The 27,259-nt window shown below is 39.1% G+C and overlaps 1 protein-coding gene across 1 annotated transcript in view; it reads right to left on the reverse strand.

The window, feature by feature from the left end:
- Nucleotides 1–4,019: 4,019 nt before the first annotated feature.
- Nucleotides 4,020–27,259, reverse strand: part of CFAP58 (cilia and flagella associated protein 58) — a 103,222-nt gene continuing 79,982 nt past the window's right edge. The window contains exons 16-18 of the mRNA XM_030802335.1: nt 11,265–11,384; nt 8,889–9,022; nt 4,020–4,705 (exon numbers count right to left, since the gene is read on the reverse strand). Of these exons, the coding sequence (XP_030658195.1) occupies nt 4,597–4,705; nt 8,889–9,022; nt 11,265–11,384 (363 nt within the window). The 3' untranslated portion in view covers nt 4,020–4,596. The remainder of the gene's footprint in view (nt 4,706–8,888; nt 9,023–11,264; nt 11,385–27,259) is intronic.

Raw genomic sequence — 27,259 nt, forward strand, 5'->3', positions numbered from 1 at the left:
TAAATTATTTTACCATTTTAATATTTTAAAATGCCCTCCCTTTGCTCCTGTCCCAACAAGATGTCCATATAATTATGTTTTAAAAGAGAGATCATTTCCTCAAATTGTCTAGGCTCTGAAATGCCATACTGCTCAAAATGCATTACACAGTATGTTCCTATGGGTGTCTTGGTCTAGGTCAAACTTCAGAATCTATCTGAGCAAGTCAGGAAATCAAATGATAATTATCAGCCCTGGATAAATTTTTATAGCAAAATTATAGCCCATGACAAGCAGAGTTGTTGCTATCTCTTCCTAGCAAGACTACTACCGTCTGTATGGCTCATCACAGCAACAAACCTTTGCCCTGAGCAATTCTTCAGAGGTAAGCACAATAAAAACCTAGCTATAAGAATAGTCACTGAAAAGCTATGATCAGCAAATAATGACCAGGGAGTCCCCTTCATCATGTCTCTCTCTATTAACAGAGAAACTGCACCAGCTCCCCATCAGCCCAGCTGGGAGTCAACGGATGGTTTCAGGAGTCAACGGATGGTTTAGCAACTGGACTCCTTTCTGAAACTCTGAAAACCCCAGGGTAAAATTATGCTACTATACAGTCTCCTAATGTTGCTTTACAATGCAGCTCAAATTTGTGATTTTAAAAGCACCTCAGCCCACTGTGAGTTCACAGTTATCTTTAATGATTTGCAAATCTCAGTGTTTTTTAACAGCTCATTTTTGTGCTGCGGCTACTGTAGTAACACCTGCGCCTAAATAGTTATTGCTTATAATACCCTGGGCTGTCAGGACGTGCAGTAAATGAGAGGCAGTACAGTACCTTTCACCTTTTCTAGCCTAATTTACTCCTCCATCTGAACACAAGCATACTGAGTCTGATGGAGCTGCTATGTCAGCTCCCAAGGCCCTCTTCCCCCTTGGCTCATGGGACGTCTGTCATCAGCAGCTGCTGATCACCCTGCTCTGTTACATGGAGAGACACAGGAAGGAGAAGGCAGCCAGAAACCACCAGGGTCTTTCCCTCCTGTGAACAGAGGAAGGCTGAAAGCTCTCACTTTGAAGATGGAGGATCAACTTGTTCCCAGATGGCAACTATAAAAAAAAATACAGAAGTTTTCATGAGGCACGCAATGTGGCATTTCTACAAGATATTCTATTTATATCACATTACTAAATTCAGCTTCATTTTAGTGTCATTCACCCTTTAAATGAGGATTAGAGTCACCTTTACAGTTGACGAGTATTATGTAACAACTTTTCTTCTCTGATTCTAAAATATTTGGTATCTCTTATGTAAGAGTAATAATGGCAGATGTTTACTGAACAATACCATGTGCCTGACATTGTCCTAAGCCTACATGCATTAACTCATTTAATCCTCAAAACAACCTGTTGTTATCATGAGCCAGGATTTGAACCCAGAATCTGTCTACAGAGTCTTTGCCGTACTGGGATAGATCAAAGATCAGACTCCATTCCCCTATAGAAGTGAACCTCTCATGAAGCCACCCAAGGACTCAGAATAAAGTGGGCTATGACTATGCTTCGAAATGCCTCAGGATAGATGGGAAAATCTCCAGGGTTGTATATGTGTCATAATTGCCTTACCTTACCTGCAAAAGTCTTTTGTCTAACCAAAGTATAGTTGGCTCTGAGGAAAGATATCATCAGTGATTTTCAAAAACAGAAATGGCCCCATTGTGCTTTCTTTAGGTTTAAAATGCTCTTGGTAAATTCTCTAGGGTACAGTCCCATCCTCTATATCCCTGTATGGTGCCCAAAGAGCTGATGATCACCCTTTTCAAAACATTATCAGCTACACTGGAGGTTGCTTTCCATCTGTAAGTGTTCTCTCACTGGGCCCATTTGGGAGAAGAAGAGGATGACACTGCCCAACTCATTTCCCCCTGAGCCCTTAACCACCTTCACCTTGAAGAGTCAGCACCTGTGGTCTCTGTCTGAGGGCTGCCCACCAAGCTGCCAAAGCCTGCTTTGCCTACAGGCAGAGAACCAGAGGGGTCACCCCAGAGCAGTCTATGGCCAATGACAGACAGCATAGGAGATATATTCCAGCCCCTCACTCCTCCTGGAGACAACTCTGAGATGTGATTACATTGTCTCCAGAGCTCTCCTGCAAGATGGAGCCAAAGTCTCCCATCATGGAACTGGACATAATATTGCACCCTTCTCGGCCTCCTTCCCTTCCCTGTCTTACTTCACCATCCTCTTACTGGTTTTCCTCGGATCACTTCATAATACATCACTTTCATTGACACCAATGTTTTTGTTTTGCTTCTGGAGAACCTCATTTAAGAGTGGAGACTGGCATGTAGTGAACTGAAGGTGACGCAGGACATCCAGGAGGTCCCTCTGAAGTCCCACTTCTGTGTGTGGTCTAAACAAACATCTCAGGTCATTAACACTCCTGCTCTGCACAAGGGAAATCTTGGTCCCTTGGCACAAAAGGAATGTTATGATCCATTAACACTGTGCTTGTTCATCCCTGAGCTACTCCTCAAAAATTTTTTAATTTTAGGCGTGGGCAAGGACTTCATGTCTAAAACACCAAAGCAATGGCAACGAAAGCCAAAATTGACAAATGGGATCTAATTAAACTAAAGAGCTTCTGCACAGCAAAAGAAACTACCATCAGAGTGAACAGGCAACCTACAGAATGGGAGAAAATTTTTGCAACCTACTCTTCTGACAAAGGGCTAATATCCAGAATCTACAATGAACTCAAACAAATTTACAAGAAAAAAACAAACAACCCCATCAAAAAGTGGGCAAAGGACATGAACAGACACTTCTCAAAAGAAGACATTTATGCAGCCAAAAAACACATGAAGAAATGCTCATCATCACTGGCCATCAGAGAAATGCAAATCAAAACCACAGTGAGATACCATCTCACACCAGTTGGAATGGCCATCATTAAAAAATCAGGAAACAACAGGTGCTGGAGAGGATGTGGAGAAATAGGAACACTTTTACACTGTTGGTGGGACTGTAAACTAGTTCAACCATTGTGGAAGTCAGTGTGGCGATTCCTCAGGGATCTAGAACTAGAAATACCATTTGACCCAGCCATCCCATTACTGGGTATATACCCAAAGGACTATAAATCATGCTGCTATAAAGACACATGCACACGTATGTTTATTGCAGCACTATTCACAATAGCAAAGAGTTGGAACCAACCCAAATGTCCAACAACGATAGACTGGATTAAGAAAATGTGGCACATGTACACCATGGAATACTATGCAGCCATAAAAAATGATGAGTTCATGTCCTTTGTAGGGACATGGATGAAACTGGAAAACATCATTCTCAGTAAACTATCGCAAGGACAAAAAACCAAACACCGCATGTTCTCACTCATAGGTGGGAATTGAACAATAAGAACTCATGGACACAGGAAGGGGAACATCACACTCCGGGGACTGTTGTGGGGTTGGGGGAGGGGGGAGGGACAGCATTAGGAGATATACCTAATGCTAAATGACGAGTTAATGGGTGCAGGAAATCAACATGGCACATGGATACATATGTAACAAACCTGCACATTGTGCACATGTACCCTAAAACCTAAAGTATAATAATAAAAATAAATAAATAAGTAAAATACATTAAATTTCAAAATAAAAAAAAATTTTTTTTAAATACAGAGGTCAAGTTATTGTGAGAGAGATGGACAGAGTGTCCTCATACAATATAACTGAATGAAACCTCTTAATGAGAAAACTTTGAATGGATGCCCCAATAATTGTGGCTTCAACCACAAAACATCACAGTGGATTCAATGGCCCAAAACACTGGCAGCCTGGGAGCCAAACAGATGCCTGTGCTAAATAACAGTGTTCTCAAGTCTAGGAGGAGGATAGAGGCCTAGAAAGGATAGAAGACCAGCCCAAATCTCTCATTTCATGGTTTCGGTTCCTGTGAATCAAATGCTCTTGTTAAACATTTCTCACAGTAGCTTTAAACTTTAATTACATACTCTACCAAAGCAAGGATCAAAATCTCTACAAAGATTCTTTTTTATTTTTTATAATGAAGTATTTATTAGTGTGTCTCTTTGGAATAGATTTTCCTACCCCAGGCCTGAAAAGAAATTCCACATAGAAATCATTCTCAAAACACTTTTTAAATTCTTTAGAGTTTGTCCTTCTTTCTCATCTCATGCAATGACTTGTTAATAAGGAATAATTAAAATAGATTCTTGTTAATAAGGTGAGAGGGGATGCATTGCATTTCAAAAATACTTTTAAATATAAAACCTTCAAGTACACCAATGTCTGTAATAAAGAAATTAAGGTCTAGTACATTTCAATCAATGGGGTAGCAAAAAAGATTTGCTTCATGCAATAGGTCAGCCTAACTCAACAGAGAGAATTATGGTCTGTTAATATCAACGTGGACCAGACAAAACACCATCCCTCTTATATGTATGTGACTATGATAGTTCTGCATTTCTTTCCATCCTGGATTCTCAGCACTCGATTCTATGATCCAAGGACTTTGAGATTCCCCCAAAATGTCCCAGAGCAGATTTCATGAGTTGTTCAACTGGGAACAGCCAGGAGCTTCAGGTTAGAACTTCATCTTGGTTGACCTGAGAGGAAATCCACCCCCAGTAAAACCAGGGCCATTTGGTTTGACCATTAAGAAGGTGTTATCCATGGGTGCTGTGTCCTTGTTTCTGTAAGAGAGGAGGCGAAAGTTAGCTTCCTTAACATCCTTTTTGTCTAAGTTTGACATTTGATGATCCTAGGGTGTGTTAGCCACTGAAAACTACTTTGATTACAGCTTCTGGTTTTAGTCAAGGCAGTTGTTTAAATCTAATTAGGTGTTCACGGATAAAACATAAAATTAGGGCAAGACCATTAAACGCAAAATATGCTCTCCTAATGTTTATTTAAATATGAACAGAAGACCTCCTTATAACTCAAACACTATGTATTTGGTGACTTCTGACTTGGACTCATCTTCCTGTTTTATAAAACATTTGTTTAGCTCCAAAGATCAGTCAGAAGACTCTTTTTCTTGGCTCAATTATAATGACTAATTCATCATTTATCAACTTTTATATTGCAAAGTTCTGGTAGAAACTTATAAATATTTACTACACACAAGGTATCTTCATCAAATTTGGACACTTATAAAACACAAATTTTCCTGTAACCCTAGACAAGCAACCATTATTACTAGAAATAGTTTAAGATACAAGAAAAGCTGGGGAAAATAAATAAGATAGTATTTTTGGCAATGGATGAGGGAATTCTGCCCTAAAATCAACAATGTAACTTATATATAGATGTCCTTTAAATACACACACACACACACACACACACACACTAATATTCATGTTTCCTGCAGAAGTAACCTAGATCTACACAAGTTATCTATCATACAGTTGGGGTCTTAAAGAAAACACCTTTGGAATCCCTGTTAAACGATAAAAATTAAGCAAACTGCTAAGACCAAAACCAATTAGATTGGACAATTATGAATGACTCATCCTAGGGGAACAAACTGTCTTTTGGAAAGAATCTGGTACTGCAGACTGTAGATCAGCGTGGGGATGTGGAGTAGGGTAGTCAAGGGAAGGGGCAGGTGCAGTTTGGGATCACAGTGTGAGCAGAGGGGTGTTTAAGAAAAACAAAAGAAGGCAAAAGGTACAAAATGATAAGAGTTGCTATTTTGTAAAGGGCGTATGTGGAGAGAACATCCACAGAGATTCTAAATTATTCCATTGGGAGAGAACCTGTAGAGGATTGGTAATCGACCCATCTGTCTCTCAGCAGAATTGATTTCATTATTGTGAAAAACTATTCTCCATAAATAGGACAAAAGCTTTAGCCTTGAGTGGATCTAGCAAAGCAAATTCTTTCCTGTACTTTGGCAACTCGTCTGGCTCTTGACTGGTGTTAGAGGCAGCAGCACTTCCCGTCCCCCTGCCCTCTCTCGCCTTAAATAACCTGAATTTTCTTTTTCTGAAGGAGCTTAAGCTTAATGCTTCTGGCTTGGTCTAAGCTGACTAATGGGAATACTGTCTCCTTTATATTATCTTTTTAATGTATTTATAGACCATTATAATGACTCCCTCAGCCTTCTTCCTTCCAGTCTATACCATCTCAGCACTTTTGTTCTTACCTCTTCATATTTTTTTCTTCAGCATCTTTTTTGCTATTCTCCTATGAACTAATCTCTGTCTACCAGTTTATGGATCCCCAAGTAGATGGAACCACCAATGGAACCCTAACTCGGTCAGAGTGGCTACTAGTAATGAGCGTGTAAGGACAAGAAGAGGACAGGTAAAGGCAAAGATTCTAGAGCTTTCTAGAACTTTCTAAGACTGCCCAATTGAACTTTCTGTTATACCAGCCACTAGCCACATGTGGCTATTAAGCACTTGAAATGTGACTAGTGAGACTGAGGAACTGATTTCACAGTCATTTGTTTAAATCTAATTGGCCACAAGTGGCACATGGCTGGGCAGCACAGTGCTAGTGGATGGGCCCATCAAGAAGGGCTGAGCCAATATCTGGACAGCTCATGCTCTCTGTGTCCATCAAACTTTGGGGCAGGAGAGGGAGCAAGATTAGCAGTCAGTAATGTCAAAGAAGACTAGGCCAAACCCCAAGGTCAAGGCAAGAAAATTAATCAGCTCTAGAAAGATAATAAACAGCCAAGCTAGCTGTTTGTAACAGTGTAAACTAGACCATCGGTCTCCAAATGGAGTGTACGAACTTTAGAAAATGAATGAGATGATCCATTGTGGGTAGAAAGAAGATATTATTCTATTAATTCTATTAATTGATTATTTTCTTTTATTTCTATTCTATTAATTTATTATTTCTTATTATTTTATTTATCATTAATAAATAAACCTATTAATACTTTTATCTTTAAAATTTAAAAATTATGCCTTACTAAGAGTTACAAACTGACAATGGTATCTGCATATAATTTATAAATTAAAATACATTGCAGGTAAATCAAACTATTCTGAAATTTTAAAATTATTTAAAAGATATATGCATATACACGAGGGGATCTGCAAGTTCAAAAATGTTTTACTGGCAGGGCACAGTGGCTCATGCCTGTAATCCCAGCACTTTGGGAGGCCAAGACCAGCAGATCACTTGGGGCCAGGAGTTCGAGACCAGCCTGGCCAACATGACAAAACACTGTCTCTACTAAAAATACAAAAAAAAAAAAAAAATTAGCTAGGCATGTTGGCGCATGCTTGTCATCCCAGCTACTTGGGAGGCTGAGACATGAGAATGGCTTGAACCCCAGAGGCAGAGTGAGGCAAGATGGTGCCACTGCTCTCCAGCCTGGGTGACACAGTAAGACTCTGTCTCAAAAAAAGAGTTTTACTGATAAGGGTGCACAATAGACACCTGCTTCATGTGCAAATTAACCATGTTGACATTTTATGAGCACAACCTTGATATCCTAAAAGAAAAATACAGTGTTTCCACTCCAGCATTTATTTAATTTACATTGTTAATATTAGTGGTTCTGAAGCTTCACTGTGCATGAAAATCACCTGAGAAGCTTATTAAATTGCAGGTTTCCAGAGCCTGCTGAATCCAAGTATCTGGAAATATGGCCTGGGAACCTGCATGTTTAATAAATCTCACTAGTGATTCTGAACCAGACAGATAGTTGGTAGACCTACACATTAAGATGGACTTGTCTAAATCATAGAAGTATTTTACTCTACCACGGAACTGGCATCTAAATGTGGAACGGGGGAGTATTCTGATTTACAAGAAGGGCAGACTTTTACTGGCAAATGAATTTGCATCCAGTTACTTTATATAACTTTGCTACTAACGAATCATAGGCAAATGCACTCAAGCCATATTTCACCATGTCCCTGAAATGTCCATGTGGATAAGTACCAAGCATGAATTTCAGCCCATAATGTGAGTCACTACAAAATTAACTGGATGATTTTGGCAATGTCACGCAGCCAAACCAAGTTTCAAAACCAGTTCGTTTCAAACCTGATTCATTTGGGCCCCCATTTTCACCCTGGGATCAGGCAAATAATACTAACAATGTGAAGAGAACTTTTGTTTTTCAACATGGGAGCATCCTGAAACCCAAAATGTTAACCTCACCTCTTCATTATCATCTCCTAGAAGAATAGGTCACATCAACTCTCCACAGCAGATGCTGAAGTCAGTCACTAGACACAGAAGATGGTTCAGAGATAATAACTATCTAAAAACCTAGGCAGGCAGGACACTATGGCTCACCCTGTAATCTCAACATTTTGGGAGGCTGAGGCAGGAGGACTGTTTGAGGCCAGGAGTTCAAGACCAGCCTGGGCAACATAGCAAGACCCTGTTGCTACAAAAAAAATCAAAAATAAATAAATAAATAGATAAATAAATAAAACATAGGTGAACTGCTAGGAGTTATAGTGGTACAGGGGCATCATTAGAAAGAACAGCTTTACTAAGCCCCAGTCCCTTAGCAAAAGCACCTGTGGTTTTAAATGTGAATATGCTGTACAAGGCTGATTTTGAACCTCATTTGCAAACATAGTTATGACATTGTTATCTCCAAACCATAGACTAGTGTGGGGGGAAAGTCGTATTACATTTCCTCTGCTCCACGGTAGGTCCACCAATGAGCAGATATTAATGGATCCCTGTTAGAATCCCAAGGAGGGGACTCAGTATCAGATGAGACACTGATCTTGCTCTGATACAAACTTAGTTAGTGACCTGTAGAATGTCATTTGTTTACCCTGTGATTTAGTTTACCCCAGTGAAACTTCTAACTCTGTGACTGTTCACCAAATATTTTCTTATGTGCAGATAATAGGCACAACAAAATTAGGACGTTTGACTAATTCTTACTTTTGAAGTTGTTCTTTACGTTTCTGAGCGAGGTATTTCTTCTTTAAATTCTGGAGCTCATCGGTAAGTTTCTCTACCTCATATTTATATTCTTTGCTCTGTACTTCATACATACTCAGTTCTGAAGACAAAACCTAACATGGCAAATAAAGCAGCATTAACAAAAGATACAATATCCTTTTCTGAGAAATCTTTTAATCTGCTACCATTTACCACAGTGGAGCTAGAGGTGCAAAACAATGCCCAAGTTTCACAATTAATCTGCATGCTTCCACCAGCTCAGGGTCCACATCTGAGTGGAAACCTGGCTGAGGGCTGAAGATGCATCATCAGGTTGCAACTTTAAATAAAATATCATTCCCCCACTTAAAAGAAGAACTATTAGACAACATTCGAACAGGCTCACAGATGAATGGTCTAATGTGCTTCAAGGAATATCATGAACAGAGACAGAAAAACTCCCAGACACACAGTCTAAAATTGCTTTTAAAGCCTTTAAAAAAAAAGAAAGTATTCAAGAAAAACACCACTAGAGCATGTGATTCATCTGAGGATTATGAAAAAAATTATTCTGAAATCATCCTGCCATCACTGCTAACTAAGCATTCAATTTATGTGTTTTCCCAGGTTTGTGATGCTGCTGAATGCCTATCCCTCTTTACTGTGTTCTTTGGGACTTTTCAAAGCCTGACTATATGCTTCCTTCCACTGCTGTGTTCAGTAGCTGCTGCTGGTCTTCGGCTGGACAAGAAGAGCGGGAATTCACTCATCTGCATAGGACACAGTGCATGCCAAAGCTGGGGTGTACTCCCCACCAAAACCGAAAAGAGAAAAGGAAGGCTATTGTTCTAACAGGCATGCAATAGGCTGGACTTATTTTTCCTCTTGCTTGCTACTTTAAAGATTTGCATAAAAGGGAGATCTTAGCCTTTTTAGTGTTCATCTGCTTCTGAACTCTTCTTCACTGCTGTGAAAATGATTCTGACTATGTTATCATGGGCTAAAGAATGTAATTTTCATGCTGGAAAAATAAAAAACCTGTCTCAATAGTTAAACTCTTAGAAACAAAGACCCTCCTTCTAAACAATGAATGTGGAATTTCCTAAAAGAGTAGGTAAGTATCAAGGACAAACTGGCAGACATGCTCAGTACCGCCTCTAAACCTCTTCATGAGGGGTCACATTTCATTTGAGCAAAAAATCTGGATTTCCTGAGATAAAGGGTTAAATTCACAAAAGGCTCTTGTGAGCCTTTGAAGGCAACCCAGAGCTCTGTGTGAATAAGACAGCTCTGTGCTTTTCTAATCTATATCTACCTCTGAGAAAACAAGAAAATAATTTGTTTTGTTTAAAATATTCAATTGTTTAAAGCAACAAAATAATCGAAAGATTATGTCCTATGCAAAACTCAAATTATGTCTCAAGATACTCATGTGAAATGAACATTCAGAGCGACAAATTACAAATTAATGCTCTAATTAGACTTGTTTCATTTGCCCTTTTAAAATAAAAGGACGCAGTTTTACAATATCCTATTTTTGAAGGGGTTAGAGCTACACTAGTAGGGTGGCATATATTTTACCCCAGGCAGAAAGTCAACGATTATTACCCTCATTGGGCAGGAAGTGCCAGAATTCAACTGGCACATGCTTCATCCTGTGGCTGTGTGTGTAAAACTTCCCCGATATGCCAAGAATATCTAAGTACTTGCTTAGAAGGTGAAGCTCAAAATACAGTGTGAACATGCACAATTTTTGAGAAAACTTTAAAAAGGCACATGTAAAAGTAAAACACTCCATATCTCTGCAACTGAGGGTCTTATGTGACTTAGAAGGGAATCACACTATCAAAAAATCTTGCCTGATTTTATTTCCCTTTCGTGGTTACATATTTGACAGCTGGTCAGGAAGCAAGGCCCTCAGGGCTGGGCAGTGGCTGGACTTCTTCTGTGTATGTTTATCTCAGATGGGATGGAACACCAGGGACCCACCGTGGCACGGCGGTCTGCTTCAGTTGGTCAATGTGTTAAAATATTTCCTTTGCTCCTCCCTGCCCTTCAAGTACTCTAATAAATCATCTCAAGATCATCCATACAAACCCTGTCCTCACATTTCCATTTTGTTGTCATCATCTTTTCCTCTCTTGCTCACCTGCCTCTTTCTGGAAATGGAGAATGGTGCTGTCTAATAGTCCAGGAAGAGAAGGGTAGCTCTGAGGTCTGCTGGCTCATCCTAGACTAGAGCTCTAAGAGAGCTGACCTCAGAGGATTGTGGCATTGAGAGACTGGCTCACTGTGTGGAGGCAGTGGACTTGTCCAGGTGTGCCCCCCAGAGTGTGGCTGCCCTGGAACCAGGAAGGAACAGGTGCTACCACTTACTTTCAGCTGCTGCTTCTTGTCATGCAGTGTGCGTCGGTATAGCTTCAGCTGTTCCGCAGCCTCAGGTCCAGGCTGGCGGGCCAAGATGTGCTTTAGTTCCATGTAGTGTTTCTCCTTTTCCTAGTGGAGAGCAGAACCAGGAGCAGAGATAAACAGCCCCGTCAAAACAGGGAAAATGCCTTTCACTGCATGGCCAGCACAATTTGGGAGGTGCCCAAGCTACTTCACAGCTCCACAGTGATCACATTCACTCACAGATTCATTCAGTCATGCATTGAAACAATCCTTACGAAGGGCTGGGAATGTGCCCAACATTTGGATACAAGTAATAAGACAATGAGTAAGAGAAAGTTCCTCTCTACCTGAACATAAGATCACAAGGACTGGGAGACAAGGGCAGGATAGAAGATCTTGCTAGGAAAAAGAGGGAGTGACTGACTCTGGTTGGAGGAGTTGGTTGGAGGAAGAAGTAAAAAAGAGAGTTTTTCAAGAGATCTAATAGCCTGGTGCAGTGGCTCATGCCTATGATCCCAGCACATTGGGAGGCCGAGGCAGGAGTGTCGCTTGAGGCCAGGAGTTCAAGACCAACATGGAGAACACAGTGAGACCCCGGTTCCATTAAAAAAAAAAAGAGAGAGAGAGAGAGAAAAGAAAAATACAAAAATTAGCCAGACATTTTGGTACATGCCTGTAGTCCCAGCTACTTAGGAGGCTGAGGTGAGAAGATCATTTGAGCCCAGGAGATGGAGGGAGCAATGGGCTATGCACCACTGCACTCCAGGCCCCATCTGAAAAAAAAAAGAAAAGAAATATGATGGCATGGGAAGAAAAGAAATCTGAAAATATCTTGAGGGAAGAGGTAAATATCCAGGGAAACTTGCATATGTATATTTGTAGACCTAAAAGAAAGGATTTTCTAGAAACCCTAAGCAAATGATAATTCTGTAACTTTATTTAAACAATAAACAATGTGAAATCCCCATTTGAATCCTGGAGTTTAATTGCTTATAAAGTTTTTTCCGACCCTTGAACTAAAGAAATTACATACAAGCAAAGATTTATTTCTAAAGCATCTCAATTCCAGATTTCCATATCACTAAACTGCAATAATTTGAATAAACATTGATAAAGTCTAGTGTGTCTACTCATTAGTCTCTGTACACATTTATTTCCTTAAGATAATTGTGGTAAGCACAAGCCCTCTCATTAAATGAAACATTCAGTCAAATGGATATTAATTTTTACCTACAGCTAAGTATTCTTTGTATTGTTATCAAATAATCTGTTTTTAGCAGAAAATATAAAAGTCATAAAAAATCAGGTGAAAGAAAAATCATTAACTAGTCTTTGTTACCATTTGTTTTGGTTTTTCCTTTTCCCTGGCCAAATTATTGAAACTCCATTACAAAAACATAGCTCTACTTATAGAAGAGTGTATGCAACTTAAAAAGTATTTGGATGGGATAAGCTCTGGGAAAAACATATGAAAACAATACTCACCATTTAAGAAATAATTCCAGAAATGACAAGGAAATCCAAAAGCCCGTGTAAAAGAAGAGAACTTGAACAAATCGAATTACAAAGTGATGATTTTCCCTTGCTGTACAACACCTCCTGTCACAGCTTACAATATAATCTTCACAGTAAATGGATGTAGCAAGCAATGAGAAAGATATCAGGAGGTGAGTTTATTTTCTAGAGACACTTAACACCTGCTCTGTTGGGAAAATAACACTTCTGACAAGGCTTCAAGATTCAATTTGGAGAGGGTAATAAATATGTGGAGAAGCCCATGAAACAGTTTTGTCCGTTTCTTTCAGCTCACCTTTCTCTATACCAGAGTACGGATAGACTTGCAAAGGAAAGAACCTCACAATGACAGAGAGAAAGCAATCTGGTTTGGGATATAATAATGTCTTAAACTGAAAAGACCATCTTACTCCAAGCAGCTTGAAATGTTTCACAGGTGTAATTCTCTTCAATTACTCTTGGTAGGTTGAGAGGAGAGAGACACAGAGAAGAAAGTTTGAAAGAAACAAAATATTGTCACCTCACCACATACATGAGGATCTCAGCATCAGCAGGAATTAATGGTGCCTCCATAGTCCATTGGCAAGTCAAACACCTACTGATGATATACCCCAAGAATCACCTTTCCTGTGCAAAACTTCCCCTGGAGCTCAAAGACATGGTATCACCCTTAAAATACTTGGGCAAAATTGAGCTACAAAATTCCGTCTACATGATATCATGGATAGAAGAATCAAGCCAGAAAGTGGAATCAGGTTCAAAGCCACATTAGAGAGTAATGATGGTAAGAGCATGACTCACCTCCTCCATCTCCCCATCTACACCATCTGAATAAGTCCTGCCATGTCCTCTCATAGAAAGCACAGTCTTCTGACACGGAGTGAATGATGTTGTCATTTATCCTGTCTTCTTCATCACTTCCAATATTTTTTTCTTTCCTTTTTGTTCTTTTTTTTTTTTTTTTTTTTTTGAGACACGGTCTCATTCTGTCACCCAGGCTGGAGTACAGTGGCGCAATCATAGTTCACTGCAGCCTCAACCTCCTGGACTCTAGCAATCCTCTCACCTCAGCCTCCCTAGTAGCTGGGACTACAGGTATGCACCACCATGCTTGGCTAATTTTTGTACTTTCTGTAGACGTGGGACCTCGCTATGTTGCCCAGGCTGGTCTCCAACTCCTGGGCTCATTTTATCCACTCACCTCAGCCTCCCAAAGTGCTGTGATTACAGGCCTGAGCCACCACATCCAGCCTAGTATTTCTTTCTAGGCTGAAACCTTAATTGAAATGGATTTGTTGTAAATAATAGCTGAGCAACTGAACTGTGAGGGCCCACAAGTATGGAGAAAAGTGAAGAAACTGAATTACCACTAAAACTGTCTGGGTAGTCAAAGTCAAAAAGTTCTGAGAATTAAATAACCTAGGGCAAGTGAGCCCTGTGTGTTCATGGTGGGTAGAAGAAATAACAAATGAAACTTCAGGGACTAAGAGAGCGGAATACATGAAGAGCAGAGGCAAAGGGAATGGGGGCAGTGGTTGGAATGTGTATTGCCCGGCTTCACTGTGCATGAATTTTGGCCAATGCTTACAGTGGAAAATCTGTCTGATAAAGCAAAGTCTGGTCAGCATTAACATTCTAGCCTTGTGTATCATACAGATTCATATTTTTGGAGAACGTGCTAGTAATTTAGATAAATATGAAATGTTTGACGGATTGAAGGTCTTCAGTACAATTGTCCTCCAATTTATTTCTCTCATAACCCTCTACAAGGGCCAACCAAGCTCTTCAAACATTGTGCAATGGTGTATATAATAACCCCATTTAGAGACAAAGCATGCAATTCTATTATAAAGAGAACTATCTTATGCAACAGAGATTCATTAGCTGTCCAATGTATATTGTCTCCATAAGCCAGCAGTGGCAGAACCAGCTGCCTTATAATACATATCCTGTCCTTCTTCATTAAGCCACATCCATTTCTCTTTAAATCTAGTCAATTAATTTGTCACTTGGTTAGAAGCATCATACGTCAATGAAACATCTTAAGAAAATCATAAAGAGTATATTATTTCCCCACCAACAAAAGATTGCTTATTCAGTTTGGCATTTCTTTTATTCAGAATTTGCTGGTGATGCACAGCAATATCACTTTGTAGCATGCCTCACTATTTATTTTATGAACAGCTATACTGGAATCAAGCTCAACTACTAATACCAAAAGACTAGCTTTCTCTTTGGCTAAGCATGTCTTGAGAGCACTAACCATACTATGTCCATCCTTGAAATTATAGCCTCTTCCTAGACATCCTGTTCTCTCCATTGGACAGGCCATCAGATGTGATTATGAATTCTTTTGCTGTGAAGAATCTGTCAAGTTATGCTGGGTAATTGCACATCTCATTGTCAATATCAGCTGAGTGTAGTAGTAAGAAATTAATTACAGTACTAGCTTCCAATAATGCTGTTATTACATGGTGGCAGTCTGTAACCTCACAATGGAAATTCCAGACATATTCTGAACAGCCTATGCAAATAAGAGTCAGTGCTACTCCAGGTACAGTTCAGAGGGAGAAATTGAGTTGCTCACAGAACTCCTTTCCCCACCAAGCTACAGTTTTATAATCACTATCTGTTTATATCTTCAGCTGAAAACAGAAGGTAGTTCACATTCAATGTGCACCTCAGCACCCCTTCTTCCTCAGCTCGCCTACACGAAGCAATAACTGACTGAGAGGAACTAATTTATTCCATTTTCATCTGAATCTGTATTTGGCAAATGCCAGTGCATTGATTCTGCTCACCCTGGAGTCATCAATTTGCTTCGGTGAGAGTTGGAAAGAATCGCCTCACTCTGTGAACAAGCTGACTCAAGTGAAACAGGCAGCTTTCCTCCAGACCAAAGACACATGCTTATTTACACCTACCAGGGCAAAAGCTACCCACTCAGATGCTTGAGTGCCAAGAACTCCAAGGAAAGAGATACCGTCTTGCCTTCACTCCAGCCTTACCCAATGGGTTCAAGATAATGTTGATTTTTTTTATTCAATAACCACTACTTCTGAGAGAAGCTACTTCGCAGAATATACAGAAAATCTCTTTTTCAAAATGTCAACAGACATCACGTTACTACCAACAATGTTTTATCTTTATAAACCCTTTATTTCTTTCCAACTGAATTTTGAGCCTTTAAGGCCAGAACCATGGTGGATCTCTCTATATATAACTCGCACCTACTGTTGTGCTCTCCTCATTCTATTAAGGAAGCTTAATAATTTCATTGATTGCAATTACACGGTCAGCAAACTATGCCCATCGTATTTTACCAGTATACATCAATACAGGTACAGACATATTTGTGTTGAGAACTTTTACTTCATTAAACCATTCAATAACATCTTCCAGTTAGCAGAGCTTGCATAATTCACCTTACTGAGCTGGTGCTATGAGTTCCATTACTTTGAGCAATATTTTTTTATTATGTATGTTGTGTGTAACTCAGAAAATCACTTGAGGTACCACCTTGCCTTGATCTCTTAAATTTTTATAGAGGTTTTCTGATAGTTCAAGTAGTGTCAAACATTTTTTTTAATTCATAAGACTTGCAAATTTATTCAAATTAATTGGCTCTGAAAAGACTATCTGTATGTGCATGTACATACTGATACACATAAATATAAAAATGTAAGCATAACTTTTTTTTTTTTTTTTGAAATGGAGTCTCACTCTGGAGTGCGATGGCCCAATCTCAGCTCACTGCAACCTCTGCCTCTTGGGTTCAAGAGATTATCCTGCCTTAGCCTCCTGAGTAGCTGGGATTACAGGCGCGTGCCACCACGTCCAGCTAATTTTTGTATTTTCAGTACAGATAGGGTTTCACCATGTTGGTCAGGCTGGTCTCGAACTCCTGACTTCATGACTGCCCTCCTCAGCCTCCCAAAGTGCTGGGATTACAGGCATGAGCCACTGCACCCAGCCGTAAGCATAACTCTTAAACTACATTCCTCAACTAAATAATGTGCTGACTTTTTAAGCAGCCTCCTTAAACACAGAAATCCTAATTGCACACACAACTCTTTACCAGAATTGAAAAAAAAAGGCAATACATTTTTGCCTCTTTGCTTGGTTTCAGTCCTTTTTCCATCCCCCCACTACCATCCATAATTCTTAACAAAAGACAAAAGCTACATTTAAAATTCTAAGCAAAATTACTTCCCTCTGTATATAAAAGCAACTCTAGAACACTGCCTAATTTATCTGGAAATGCCTGTTTTCATTAGCAGAAAAATAAATTAGAAACTCTGTAAACATATTACATTTCTATCTAGCTTTAGAAAAGAAAAAATAATGCCTAATACCTTGGGGCTTTCTTGTTTATTGGCTTTATAACGAAGATGTCAGCTAAACTGAACTCTGGGCCCATCTTGTTTATGATGTCATGAAGTAGTAAAGCCCCCTGGAGAGGATAGGAAATGCTGGCATTTGGGGATGAAACAGAATTACACAGCCGAGTTCCTTATGAGCAGGGAACTAGTTGGTTACACAGTGGTTCTTGGCTTTAGATGTAGATGAGTAAGTGTTTTATGAGGCATATGAGAAATTTGCATACGCTAACCTTCACCATTTTTGTAACAATAGGAAAAATGCTTCTGGTGCTTTCTGATGTAAGCAATACAAACTTTCTTGAGAGATCTTTCTGCAAGGGACTTTATTTCCAAAATATATGTATGTAAAATCTGGTACAAAGTATGTAATTCTCTAGGCTAGCCTGAACATTGTTACCAAGGCTGTTTGCTTGCTTTAACTTTGCACCTTACCTAGCAATTTAATGCATGTGAAGAATTTGCACATATTAAAAATCATGATAGTGTTGACTTTCTTAAAGCCAGTAATGAAACACGTCCAGAGAAATTCAAGTCAACTAAGTATTTATTTAGCAATAACTCTACGTTCATGACAGTTCTAGGTTCACACAAAGATCAGTAAGGTCGGCCGGGTGTGGTGGCTCACGCCTGTAATCCCAGCACCTTGGGAGGCCGAGGTAGGCAGATCACTTGAGATCAGGAGTTTGAGACCAGCCTGGCCAACATGGTGAAATCTCGTCTCTACAAAAAATACAAAAATTAGCTGGGCATGATAGCAGGTGCCTGTAATCCCAGCTACTTGGGAGGCTGAGGCAGGAGAATCACTTGAACCCGGGAGGCGGAGGTTGCAGTGAGCCAAGATTGCTCCACTGCACTCCAGCCTGGGTGACAGAATGAGACTCTGTCCACACCCCACCAAAAAATAATCAGTAAGGTCTAGAGTTTAGTATCCAGTTATGGAAAAACAAATAACTAAGTCATTATAAAACAAAACAGTCATGCCAGGTTCCCAAAGAGGTGCTAGGAGTACTATGCATGTGTAGGTAAGTTCAAAAGTGGAGATGATATCAATTTGGTGGGCCACGGAAAGGGAAATATTTCAGATGCATCTTGGTGGGAGAAGAAGTAGCAGTACTATTTGTATTTGTGGATCTGAAAAGGTATTCACTATCAAAGGACAAATTGAATAGATAAAGCCACTTGAAGTTAATCCATCTTAAATAGTATCCATTGTCTCTACGATGATTAAATTTCTAAAATTTGTCTGAATACCATGGAAAAATTTGGAGGAATTTGATAGTTATTGATGTACATCTGTTAAGCGGATGACAGACATAACTCCTCATTCCCTAGAAACCTTTTCTAATTACATGTTGCCTCCTCTCCTTTGGTTTTGCTGGTTATGTTTGGACTGGAGAGGGCTCAATCCTTGAAGCTAGATCATTGGATTCAAATCATAACTTGGCTAGGATAGGGAGGATGAATTACAAGGATTCAAGGACGGGTATCAGATTACCGGGAACACAGGAATGGATTCGTGCCCCAACCAAATCACATTCATGTGGATATTTTTTAAAATTCAACTTAATTGGCTGTTCCAAAGAATTTTTTTTTTCCTATTCTTGGTGAATAGAGCCCTTCAGATGCAAAATAGAATGGTGTTTTGTGTTTTTTGGTAAAAGGAGCTAAACAAGGACCTATAGATACATGCTAGAGCAGTCTCCTCTGGAGATGTTAGCATGAGTAGATGGTAAATGTTTAAGGGGAAGAAGAGGAGTTGTTTAAAATAGTAAATCAGTGGCCAGGCACGGTGGCTCACGCCTGTAATCCCAGCACTTTGAGAGGCCCAGGCGGGCAGATCACGAGGTCAGGAGATCGAGACCATCCTGGCTAACATGGTGAAACCCCGTCTCTACTAAAAAAATACAAAAAATTAGCCGGGCGTGGTGGCAGGTGCCTGTAGTCCCAGCTACTCGGGAGGCTGAGGCAGGAGAATGGCATGAACCCAGAAGGCGGAGCTTGCAGTGAGCCGAGATCGTGCCACTGCACTCCAGCCTGGGCGACAGAGTGAGACTCCAACTCAAAAAAAATAAATTAAAATAAAATAAAATAAAATAAGATAAAATAAAATATAATGTAATATAATAAAATATAATAAAATAAAATAAAACAAATAAATAAATAAAAGTAAATCAGTAAGTCACTTCCAAGTTTAAAGAAAATTGGAGTTAAAGAATAAGTAAGTTTCCAATTGGCTTTTGCTATTTTTCTTTGAAAATATGTGTTGTTGTTGTTAAGACAAAGTCTCACTCTGTTATCCAGGCTGGATTGCAGTCGCACAATCACAACTCATTGCAGCCCTGACCTCCTGTGCTCAAGCAATCCTCCTACTTCAGCCTCCCAAAATGAAATGAAATAAAATGGTGTCCAATTTTCAAAATAAACAATAAAATAAAAGTTTCAGTGAGATTTTTTCCTTGAAAAACTGATCTAATGCTCATAAGTTTTTTGTCTTATAATTAACAAATTTTACATTTTAATTGTAATAATGAGCACATTACATTAGAACTAACAAATAACCAGTAAACCCCAATTAAAATGACTGGGGTTTTTTGACATAACTGACAACATTATATTATAGTATAATTTGATTTCATATATCTGACTACTACAGTGCACATTTTCTTAAATTTTTATTATGTAACAATCATACAAAAGAATATACATAGCATATATAGCTATAAAGCATGGTAATAGATGCTCAGGGTAAACCCATCACCCAACTTATGAAATAGAATATTCTCATTACCAGGAAGCTACTGTGTAGTCCCTTCCCCAACCCACCCCTGTGCTTATAGCCATCATCCAAGGTAAGCACCATTCTGAAACCTATTATCATAATTGCCTTGATTTTTCCATATAGTTTTATCACATATCTGTTACTTAGTTTTGCTTTGAGCTTTATGAAAATATATCTGAGTGTACCTAGTTTTCTCTGGCTTGCTTGTTTTCCTCAATAATATGGTGCTAAGATTTATTGAACCATAAATCTTATGGTTATTGTGTGTTTCTGTTCATGTAGTTGATTTGATATTTCACTGGGTGAGAATTCCACAATCTCTGCATTCACCTGTCAGTGGGTATTTGGGTTATTTCCCAGGTTTTGTTTTTATGAACATTCTTGTGTGTGTTCCCAAGTTCACAAGTCCAAGTCTTTCTAGGATATAGACCTATGAGTGGAAGTGCTGCATCTTAAAGCTATATGAACATTCAATTTTATAAGGTAATAGAAAATTATTTTCCAAAGTGCTTTATAAAAATTCCCATTGATTTGCATACTTGCCATTGCTGAGCGTTGTCAGTCATTCCTAAGCAAAGGACCCAGTTAAGCCATACCTAGACTCCCGACCCACTGAAGTTACGAGATAACATGTGTTGTTTTAAGCTGTGAAATTCATGGTCATTTGTAATGGAGCAATAGATAACTAATACAGACATGTTAACTTTTGTCCTTCTAGAAACAGTAAAATGGCATCTCAATGTTATCATATGTCCCATCAAATGTTCCATTTCCCTCCTTATAAAATAAGGTTGAGTTATTTTCTCCCCAAGTTTATCCATTTGTGTTTCCTCCTCTGAGAAATGCCTGTTCACATATAGTATTTTTTTTTACTGATTTGTAATTATTTATATATTCTAGATATAGAAAGATATATAAAGTTTGTGCTTTTATGATTTCTCTTAGGGAGCAGAGATATTCTTAATTTTAATGTAGCAAGATTTATACATATTTCTTTTATGGTTAATGTTTTTTGTATTTTATTTAAATACTCTGACCAAGTATTTTTAAAATATTTCTGTTAGCAGTAATATTTAAAAGCTTCATTAATTTCTTCCAAATTCCCTCTTAATCCCTTGATATTTAAAACATTCTTTTTTGAAGTGCCTATACTTATACTTGTTCAATTTTCTCTTTCTCCACTGGATCCTAATTTAGATCACTGCCTTTGTACATGATTCCAGCATTTTTCTAATATCATGAAGTTGCATTGACTTCGTGGTATCTAACATCTTTTGCAAAGTTTAGTTTTATTTTATAGTTGTCTTGCATCGTATTTGCATTGTACTGCTGGGTATTAAAAATATTAAACAATTCTACTGAAATCAGACCAATGATGTCAGGATGGACAGGGGTTAGTCACATGATGCTGGAGGGATGTCTGACTAAGGAATAGTCACATAAATGACAAGCTCATTTGTTAATATTTTTATGTTACAACAACCTTTACTTTCCTGCACAATCTCACATTTGAGAGAATTGGACTAAAAATACTGGAAAGGAGTAATAGAAGCAGTAGCAGCAGCTCTCACTTTTAGATCAGATATTATGAATATGCCAGACATGGTGCTAAGCTCAACACTTGTTACCTAATAACTCCACACAACAAACCTGTGAGCTGATTGTTGTTATCCCTGTTTTCCAGATGAGGAAGCTGAGGTTCAGAAGTGTCAGTGACTTGCCCAAATAAAACAACTAGAAAGTGTCAGAGCCAAGATTTGAACTTATATGAAACAGAACATTTCAATGACTGAGATAGAAATGGATATATATAATCTCCTTGTTCTTAACCACTATGCGTATTACTTATAGCAGATGGAGAGTAAGAGAAGAGAACAATACAATCAAAGTCATAAAGGTGAAGAAGTGAGAGCTTAAAAGCATCCAGTAAGTAGTTCAATTTGGCTACAGCCTGCAGCATGTGCAAGGGACTCTACACCAGGGACTGCCTTACCAGCCTAGAAAGGAGGTACTATATATGCCTTGAATGACAGGCAGGTGAGTTTGGTATCAATATGATAGGCAGTTGGAAGCTGATATAGTTTGGATATTTGTCCCTGACCCAATCTCACATTGAAATGTAATCCCCAGTACTGGAGGTGGGTCCTGGTGGGAGGTGCTTGGGTCTTGGTGGTGGATCCCTCATGGCTTGGTGCTGTCCTTGCAAGAATGAGTACTAGTGAGATCTGGTTGTTTAGGTGTGTGGCACCTTCCCTCCCACTCTCTCCTGTTCCTGCTTTCATCATGTGCAGTGCCTACTCCTGCTTCACCTTCCACCATGAGAAAAACTCACTGAGGCCTCACCAGAAGCTGAGTAGATGCCAGCGCCGTGCTTCCTGGACAGTCTGCAGAACCATGAGCCACTTAAAACTCTTGTCTTTATAAATTACCCAGTCTAGGGTATTTCTTCATAGCAATGCAAGAACAGCCTGACACAGAAGCTACTGAGGGCTTCTTAGTGTATAATAGATTATTGTTCTAGTAATAAAAATGTTATTCTATTGTATCGTATATACATACACTACTCTAATAAATTATTTACATTATAAAACATATATAAAACAGAACGTTTCAAAGATTGAGATTAAAATGCACATATGTGTGGAAATTCTAATATTTCTTACAGTACTCAGTGTTTAAGTGTTCCACTTCAGAGAACTGGCTTAAGATCATAGAGAGGACCTTAATCAGGATAGTGCCTGGGGGGAAAAAAGAGGTTGGAAGCAGATGCAAGAGCATATGGAGATGGAATTACATGATCAGCGACTGACTGGAACATCGGTGGGAGGAGTCGGAAATGACTCTGGCACGTCAAGCCTCTGGGAGCCTGGAAAAGCTGCCACACCATTAATGTGCATACCCATGCCAGGGAAGGAGCAGGCTTCAGGCAGAAGATGGTAAATTCAATTTTAAAGAGTCAACAGGGCATCCTTTTTGACAAATAAGTTTTAAGAAATATAAGCCCAGAATGCAGAAGAGTCTATATAAGACATCTAGACTTTATCTACGTAACGATGATAATTGAAGCCTTAATAAAGAATGAAATCCTTGAGGGTGAAAGCAGTAAAAGCAATGTTCAAGAATATGCTCTGGAGAATGATTAACATCTAGGGAATAGGAGAAATGAAAAAAGGCCAAGAAAGAAGAGAGAAAGAAGAGTCAACAAGGGAGGAGAATCAGCAAACTTCTGAGCCCTAAAAGATGAGAGAGGAGGCAAATGTGAGTGTGTCTGATGCCATCAAATGTGGTTGAGGCTAAAAAGGACAAGGGTTGCAGTCTGTTGGAATTGTTAACTCATCTATTTATTTATTTCAGAGACAGGGTCTCACTCTGTCACCCAGGCTGGAGTGCTGTGGTGCAATCTCGGCTCACTACAACCTCCACCTCCCGGGTTCAAGAGATTCTCCTGCCTCAGCCTCCCAAATAGCTGGAACTACAGGCACACACCACCATGCTCGGCTAATATTTTTGTGTTTTTCGTAGAGATGGGGTTTTGCCATGCTGGCCAGGCTGGTCTTGAACTCCTGACCTCAAATGATCTGCCCGCCTTGGCCTCCCAAAGTGCTGAGATTACAGGCATGAGCCACCACGTCCGGCCTGTTTACTCATCTATTTAAACATGAATTTATTTGACCATTCATTCATCCAGCCATCTATCCACAAAACGCGTGCTGAGGGACAGACACATCAGGCACAATGCCACTCTGGCATTATCATCACTGGTATCATGGTTGTTCTCATAGTCACCAGTTACCATTTACTAACCAACTATTATATGCCAGTCACTTTTCATAAATTATATCCAATCCTTATAATAAGTCTATATATCAGTAAGTATCTTCATTTTGCAGATGAGGAAACAAGTAACTTGACCAAGGTCACAAGTCCTAGAGCTAAGTAGAAGACTCAATTCCAAAAGACCATGCTCCTTCCTAGAGACTGTGCGGTTCTCAAGGAATTTAGAGTCTAATGGGAGAGGCAGACAAGTGACTCAACAGGATATTGTGATAAGAGCAATTCTTGACAGTTACAAGTGATATCACAAGAATCAGAGAAGGGACACTTCTGAAAAGAAAGGTCCGCTGGGATTTCATCACCAGTAATGGTCTATCACTTCCCAAATGCTTGGAGGCTTCATCTCCAAAGGTCACCTGGCTGAATCCATGAGTTTCCCTCCCTGACTCTCTCTCTCTCCAGAATCCCTGCTTCTTGGTGATTTGCTCAAGGGTGAGATGAACCAGGCTGTATGAATGTTGGGATTCCACAGATAGATAACTTAATGGCATGTGCCATTCGAACCCACAGTCTGTGGTCCTAAAAGGGCTCATTCCTCAGACCCTGTATAAACTGGCTAACTTAGAAGGAGACCTGAGTCCTCCTACACTTTGCTTATTGAAGCCTGGGATCAAGAGATAGCCTAGACAGTGAATTCTCAGCTTCCTCTCAACAACATGCCACTTAGGTAGGAAACACAAGAGAAGTTCTAGAACCATAAATAGCTAATTAGGCCTATACTATAAATAATCCCCTGGGGATTAATAAGAGAAGTCAGAAGGAATCCAGTTATCCATAAAATAGTAACTATAATAATAGCTAACATTTATTTAGCACATACTACAAGCTCTGAAAACCACTTTACAGACATTATCCATGTGGTCCTCACATATCAACTCCATTTCACAGATGAGGAAACAGAGGCTGAGTGAGGCTAAGTAATTTGCCCAGGATCACACACTTAAAATTACGGAATTAGGATTCCTACCCAGGCCAGTGTGACTCTAAGCCTAGAGCCACACACTCTTGGCTTCTTCAAATAGTTTGCAAAGCAAACTATTTGAAGTCACCTGCCAAACCAGAGGGACAGCCAAGGGAGTGAGGGTTCTGGAGAGAACAGAGCAGCCGTGTAACTGTACATTGACAATGACAGCTGCATAAGGAAAGGATCTTAAGCAAGTAACTTGTTAAAACATGCAATGTAGCAATGAAAGACCACTCAGCGAAATCTTACTTACTTGGAACATTCTTTGGAAGAGTACGCTAAATTAAAATTTGAAAACAAGAAATATTCTGATGGAATTAAACTCAAGTTGAAATAACCCCAAGTAATTTGAAATTTGTGATGAAATCCTAAAAAGCCTCCAAGCAATGGCTGGATCATGACATCATGGGATGGGCTCAGATCAGAGAGGACTCCATCCTGACTCTGCTCCTCTTCATGTCCCCTATATGCCATCACACAAAATCACTGTCACTCCCTGATTTGAGCAGGTTCTCCTGAGGCTTCTTGCCTTGGTACTGGCCACTTATTTTTGCAGAATGCCCTTCCCCTATTTCCACCTCCAACCCTTGGCAAACACATTCCCATCCTTCAAGACCCTGATGATCAAAGTACCTTCTCCTGGGAGGCCTTTCTAATTTCTTCAAATTAACTGCATCTTGCTGGTGATGCCAGTGCTCTGGGAGGCTAAGGTGGGAGGATCTCTTAAGGCCAGGAATTCAAGACCAACCTGGACAACATAGCAAGATTCTACAAAAAATTCAAAAATTATGCACATGCTGTGGCACATGCCTATAATCGTAGCTACTCAGGAGGCTGAGGCAGGAGAATTGTTTGAACCCATGAGGCGGAGATTGTAGTGAGCCAAGATCGCACCATGGCACTCTAGCCTGGTGAAAGAGCGAGACTCCATCCCAAAAAAAAAAAAAAAAAGTGCCTATTAAACCCACATTTTAACACTGAGTATCATCATTCTTTTCTTGTCTTTGCTGGTCTGATAGGCCAAAAGGAAAGATAATTATTATTTTAATTTTCACTCTTTTGATTACTAATAAGGTTACCTTATTTTCGCATGCTCACTACTGATTCATATTTCTTCCTTTGTAAACTGTTTGCTTATTATCTCTACCAATTTATTCACTGATATCTTTTTCAAATTGATTTGTGAAAACTCTTTATATATTAAGGATAGTGAACTTTCTCTGCCATATTTGTTACAAATGTTATTCCTAGTTTTTTCTTTCCACCTTTGAAATGCTTTTTACTATTCTGGTGATGTTTTAAACTTCTTGTGTAGACAAAGTTATCACTCTTTTCCTTTATGATTTCTGCCTTTGGTATTACACTTCCTCTACTTGTAGATACACACCCTAGAGAGATGCTCATGTATGTGTACAAGTAACTTGTACAGGAATGCCCCTGAAACACTTTTGCAATAGTGAAAATTTGAAAGAATAAAACCTAAATGTTCATCATCTTTAAAAAATGGCTATAGAATAGATATACAATGGAATTACTTTTATCTTTGATGTGTATCAAGGACAGGTCTCAAAAATATAACATTGAGTGTGGAAAAAAGAAGGAAAATGAATAATAATGCATTCAGTATAATACCATGTGTATAAATGTAAAATGTACCAAGTAATTTTACACATTGTAAATGCATCTATTTGCAGTAAAAGCACAAAAATATACTGAAGGAATACACATCAAATTAATGACAGTAGTTGCCTCTGGAAACAGCAGAAAAGAAATGGGACTTTGAAGGGACACGAAGTTTTCATTTAATCTGAAAATCTATTCACTTCATTTTTTAAAAAATCTGAAACAAATGTGACAAAACATTAATATTTACTATTTTGGGTGAATAGAGACTGGTTGTGTTCTATTATACTCTACTTTCCTGCATTAACATTTTACCTAAAACTTGGGAAAAAAAGCGGGGGTAATTTTTCCCACCCTCAAGAATATGTAGAAATATATTTATAGTTTATTCTAGAACTTTTAGGAAGTTTTTAAAATTTAGTGTATGATAAGAAATAGAACTCTAATTTTTCCAAATATAAATCCCATAACACTATGTCTATGTTTCTCGTATGTACTTTATTATACTGTGCTGTAGTTATAGTTACTTCTTTACATGCTTGTCTCTTCCACTAGACATTGCCTTTGTCAAATATAAGAACTGTTCCTGTGTCTTTTTGTATCCCTAGAATAAGCGTAAGACCTGGTACTCAGTGTTTGTTGAATGAGTGTGTGAATGAAAAGAAGAATGAATGAATAATTAATGTAACTGACTAAACAACTCTCTGCCACTCCCAGTAGTGCCCTCATTCAGATTATATCAAATACACTCAGTAAATCAGAAAGAACCTAGTAGCCAAACCGGTACCCAACTAATCATGACCACGAAACAGAACTGTGCTCATCAGTGTGGTAGCCATTAGCCACCCATGGCTATCAAACACTTGAAATGTAGTCTGAATTG

Source organism: Nomascus leucogenys, chromosome 3, assembly GCF_006542625.1.
Source record: "Nomascus leucogenys isolate Asia chromosome 3, Asia_NLE_v1, whole genome shotgun sequence".
Classification (NCBI taxonomy): domain Eukaryota; kingdom Metazoa; phylum Chordata; class Mammalia; order Primates; family Hylobatidae; genus Nomascus; species Nomascus leucogenys.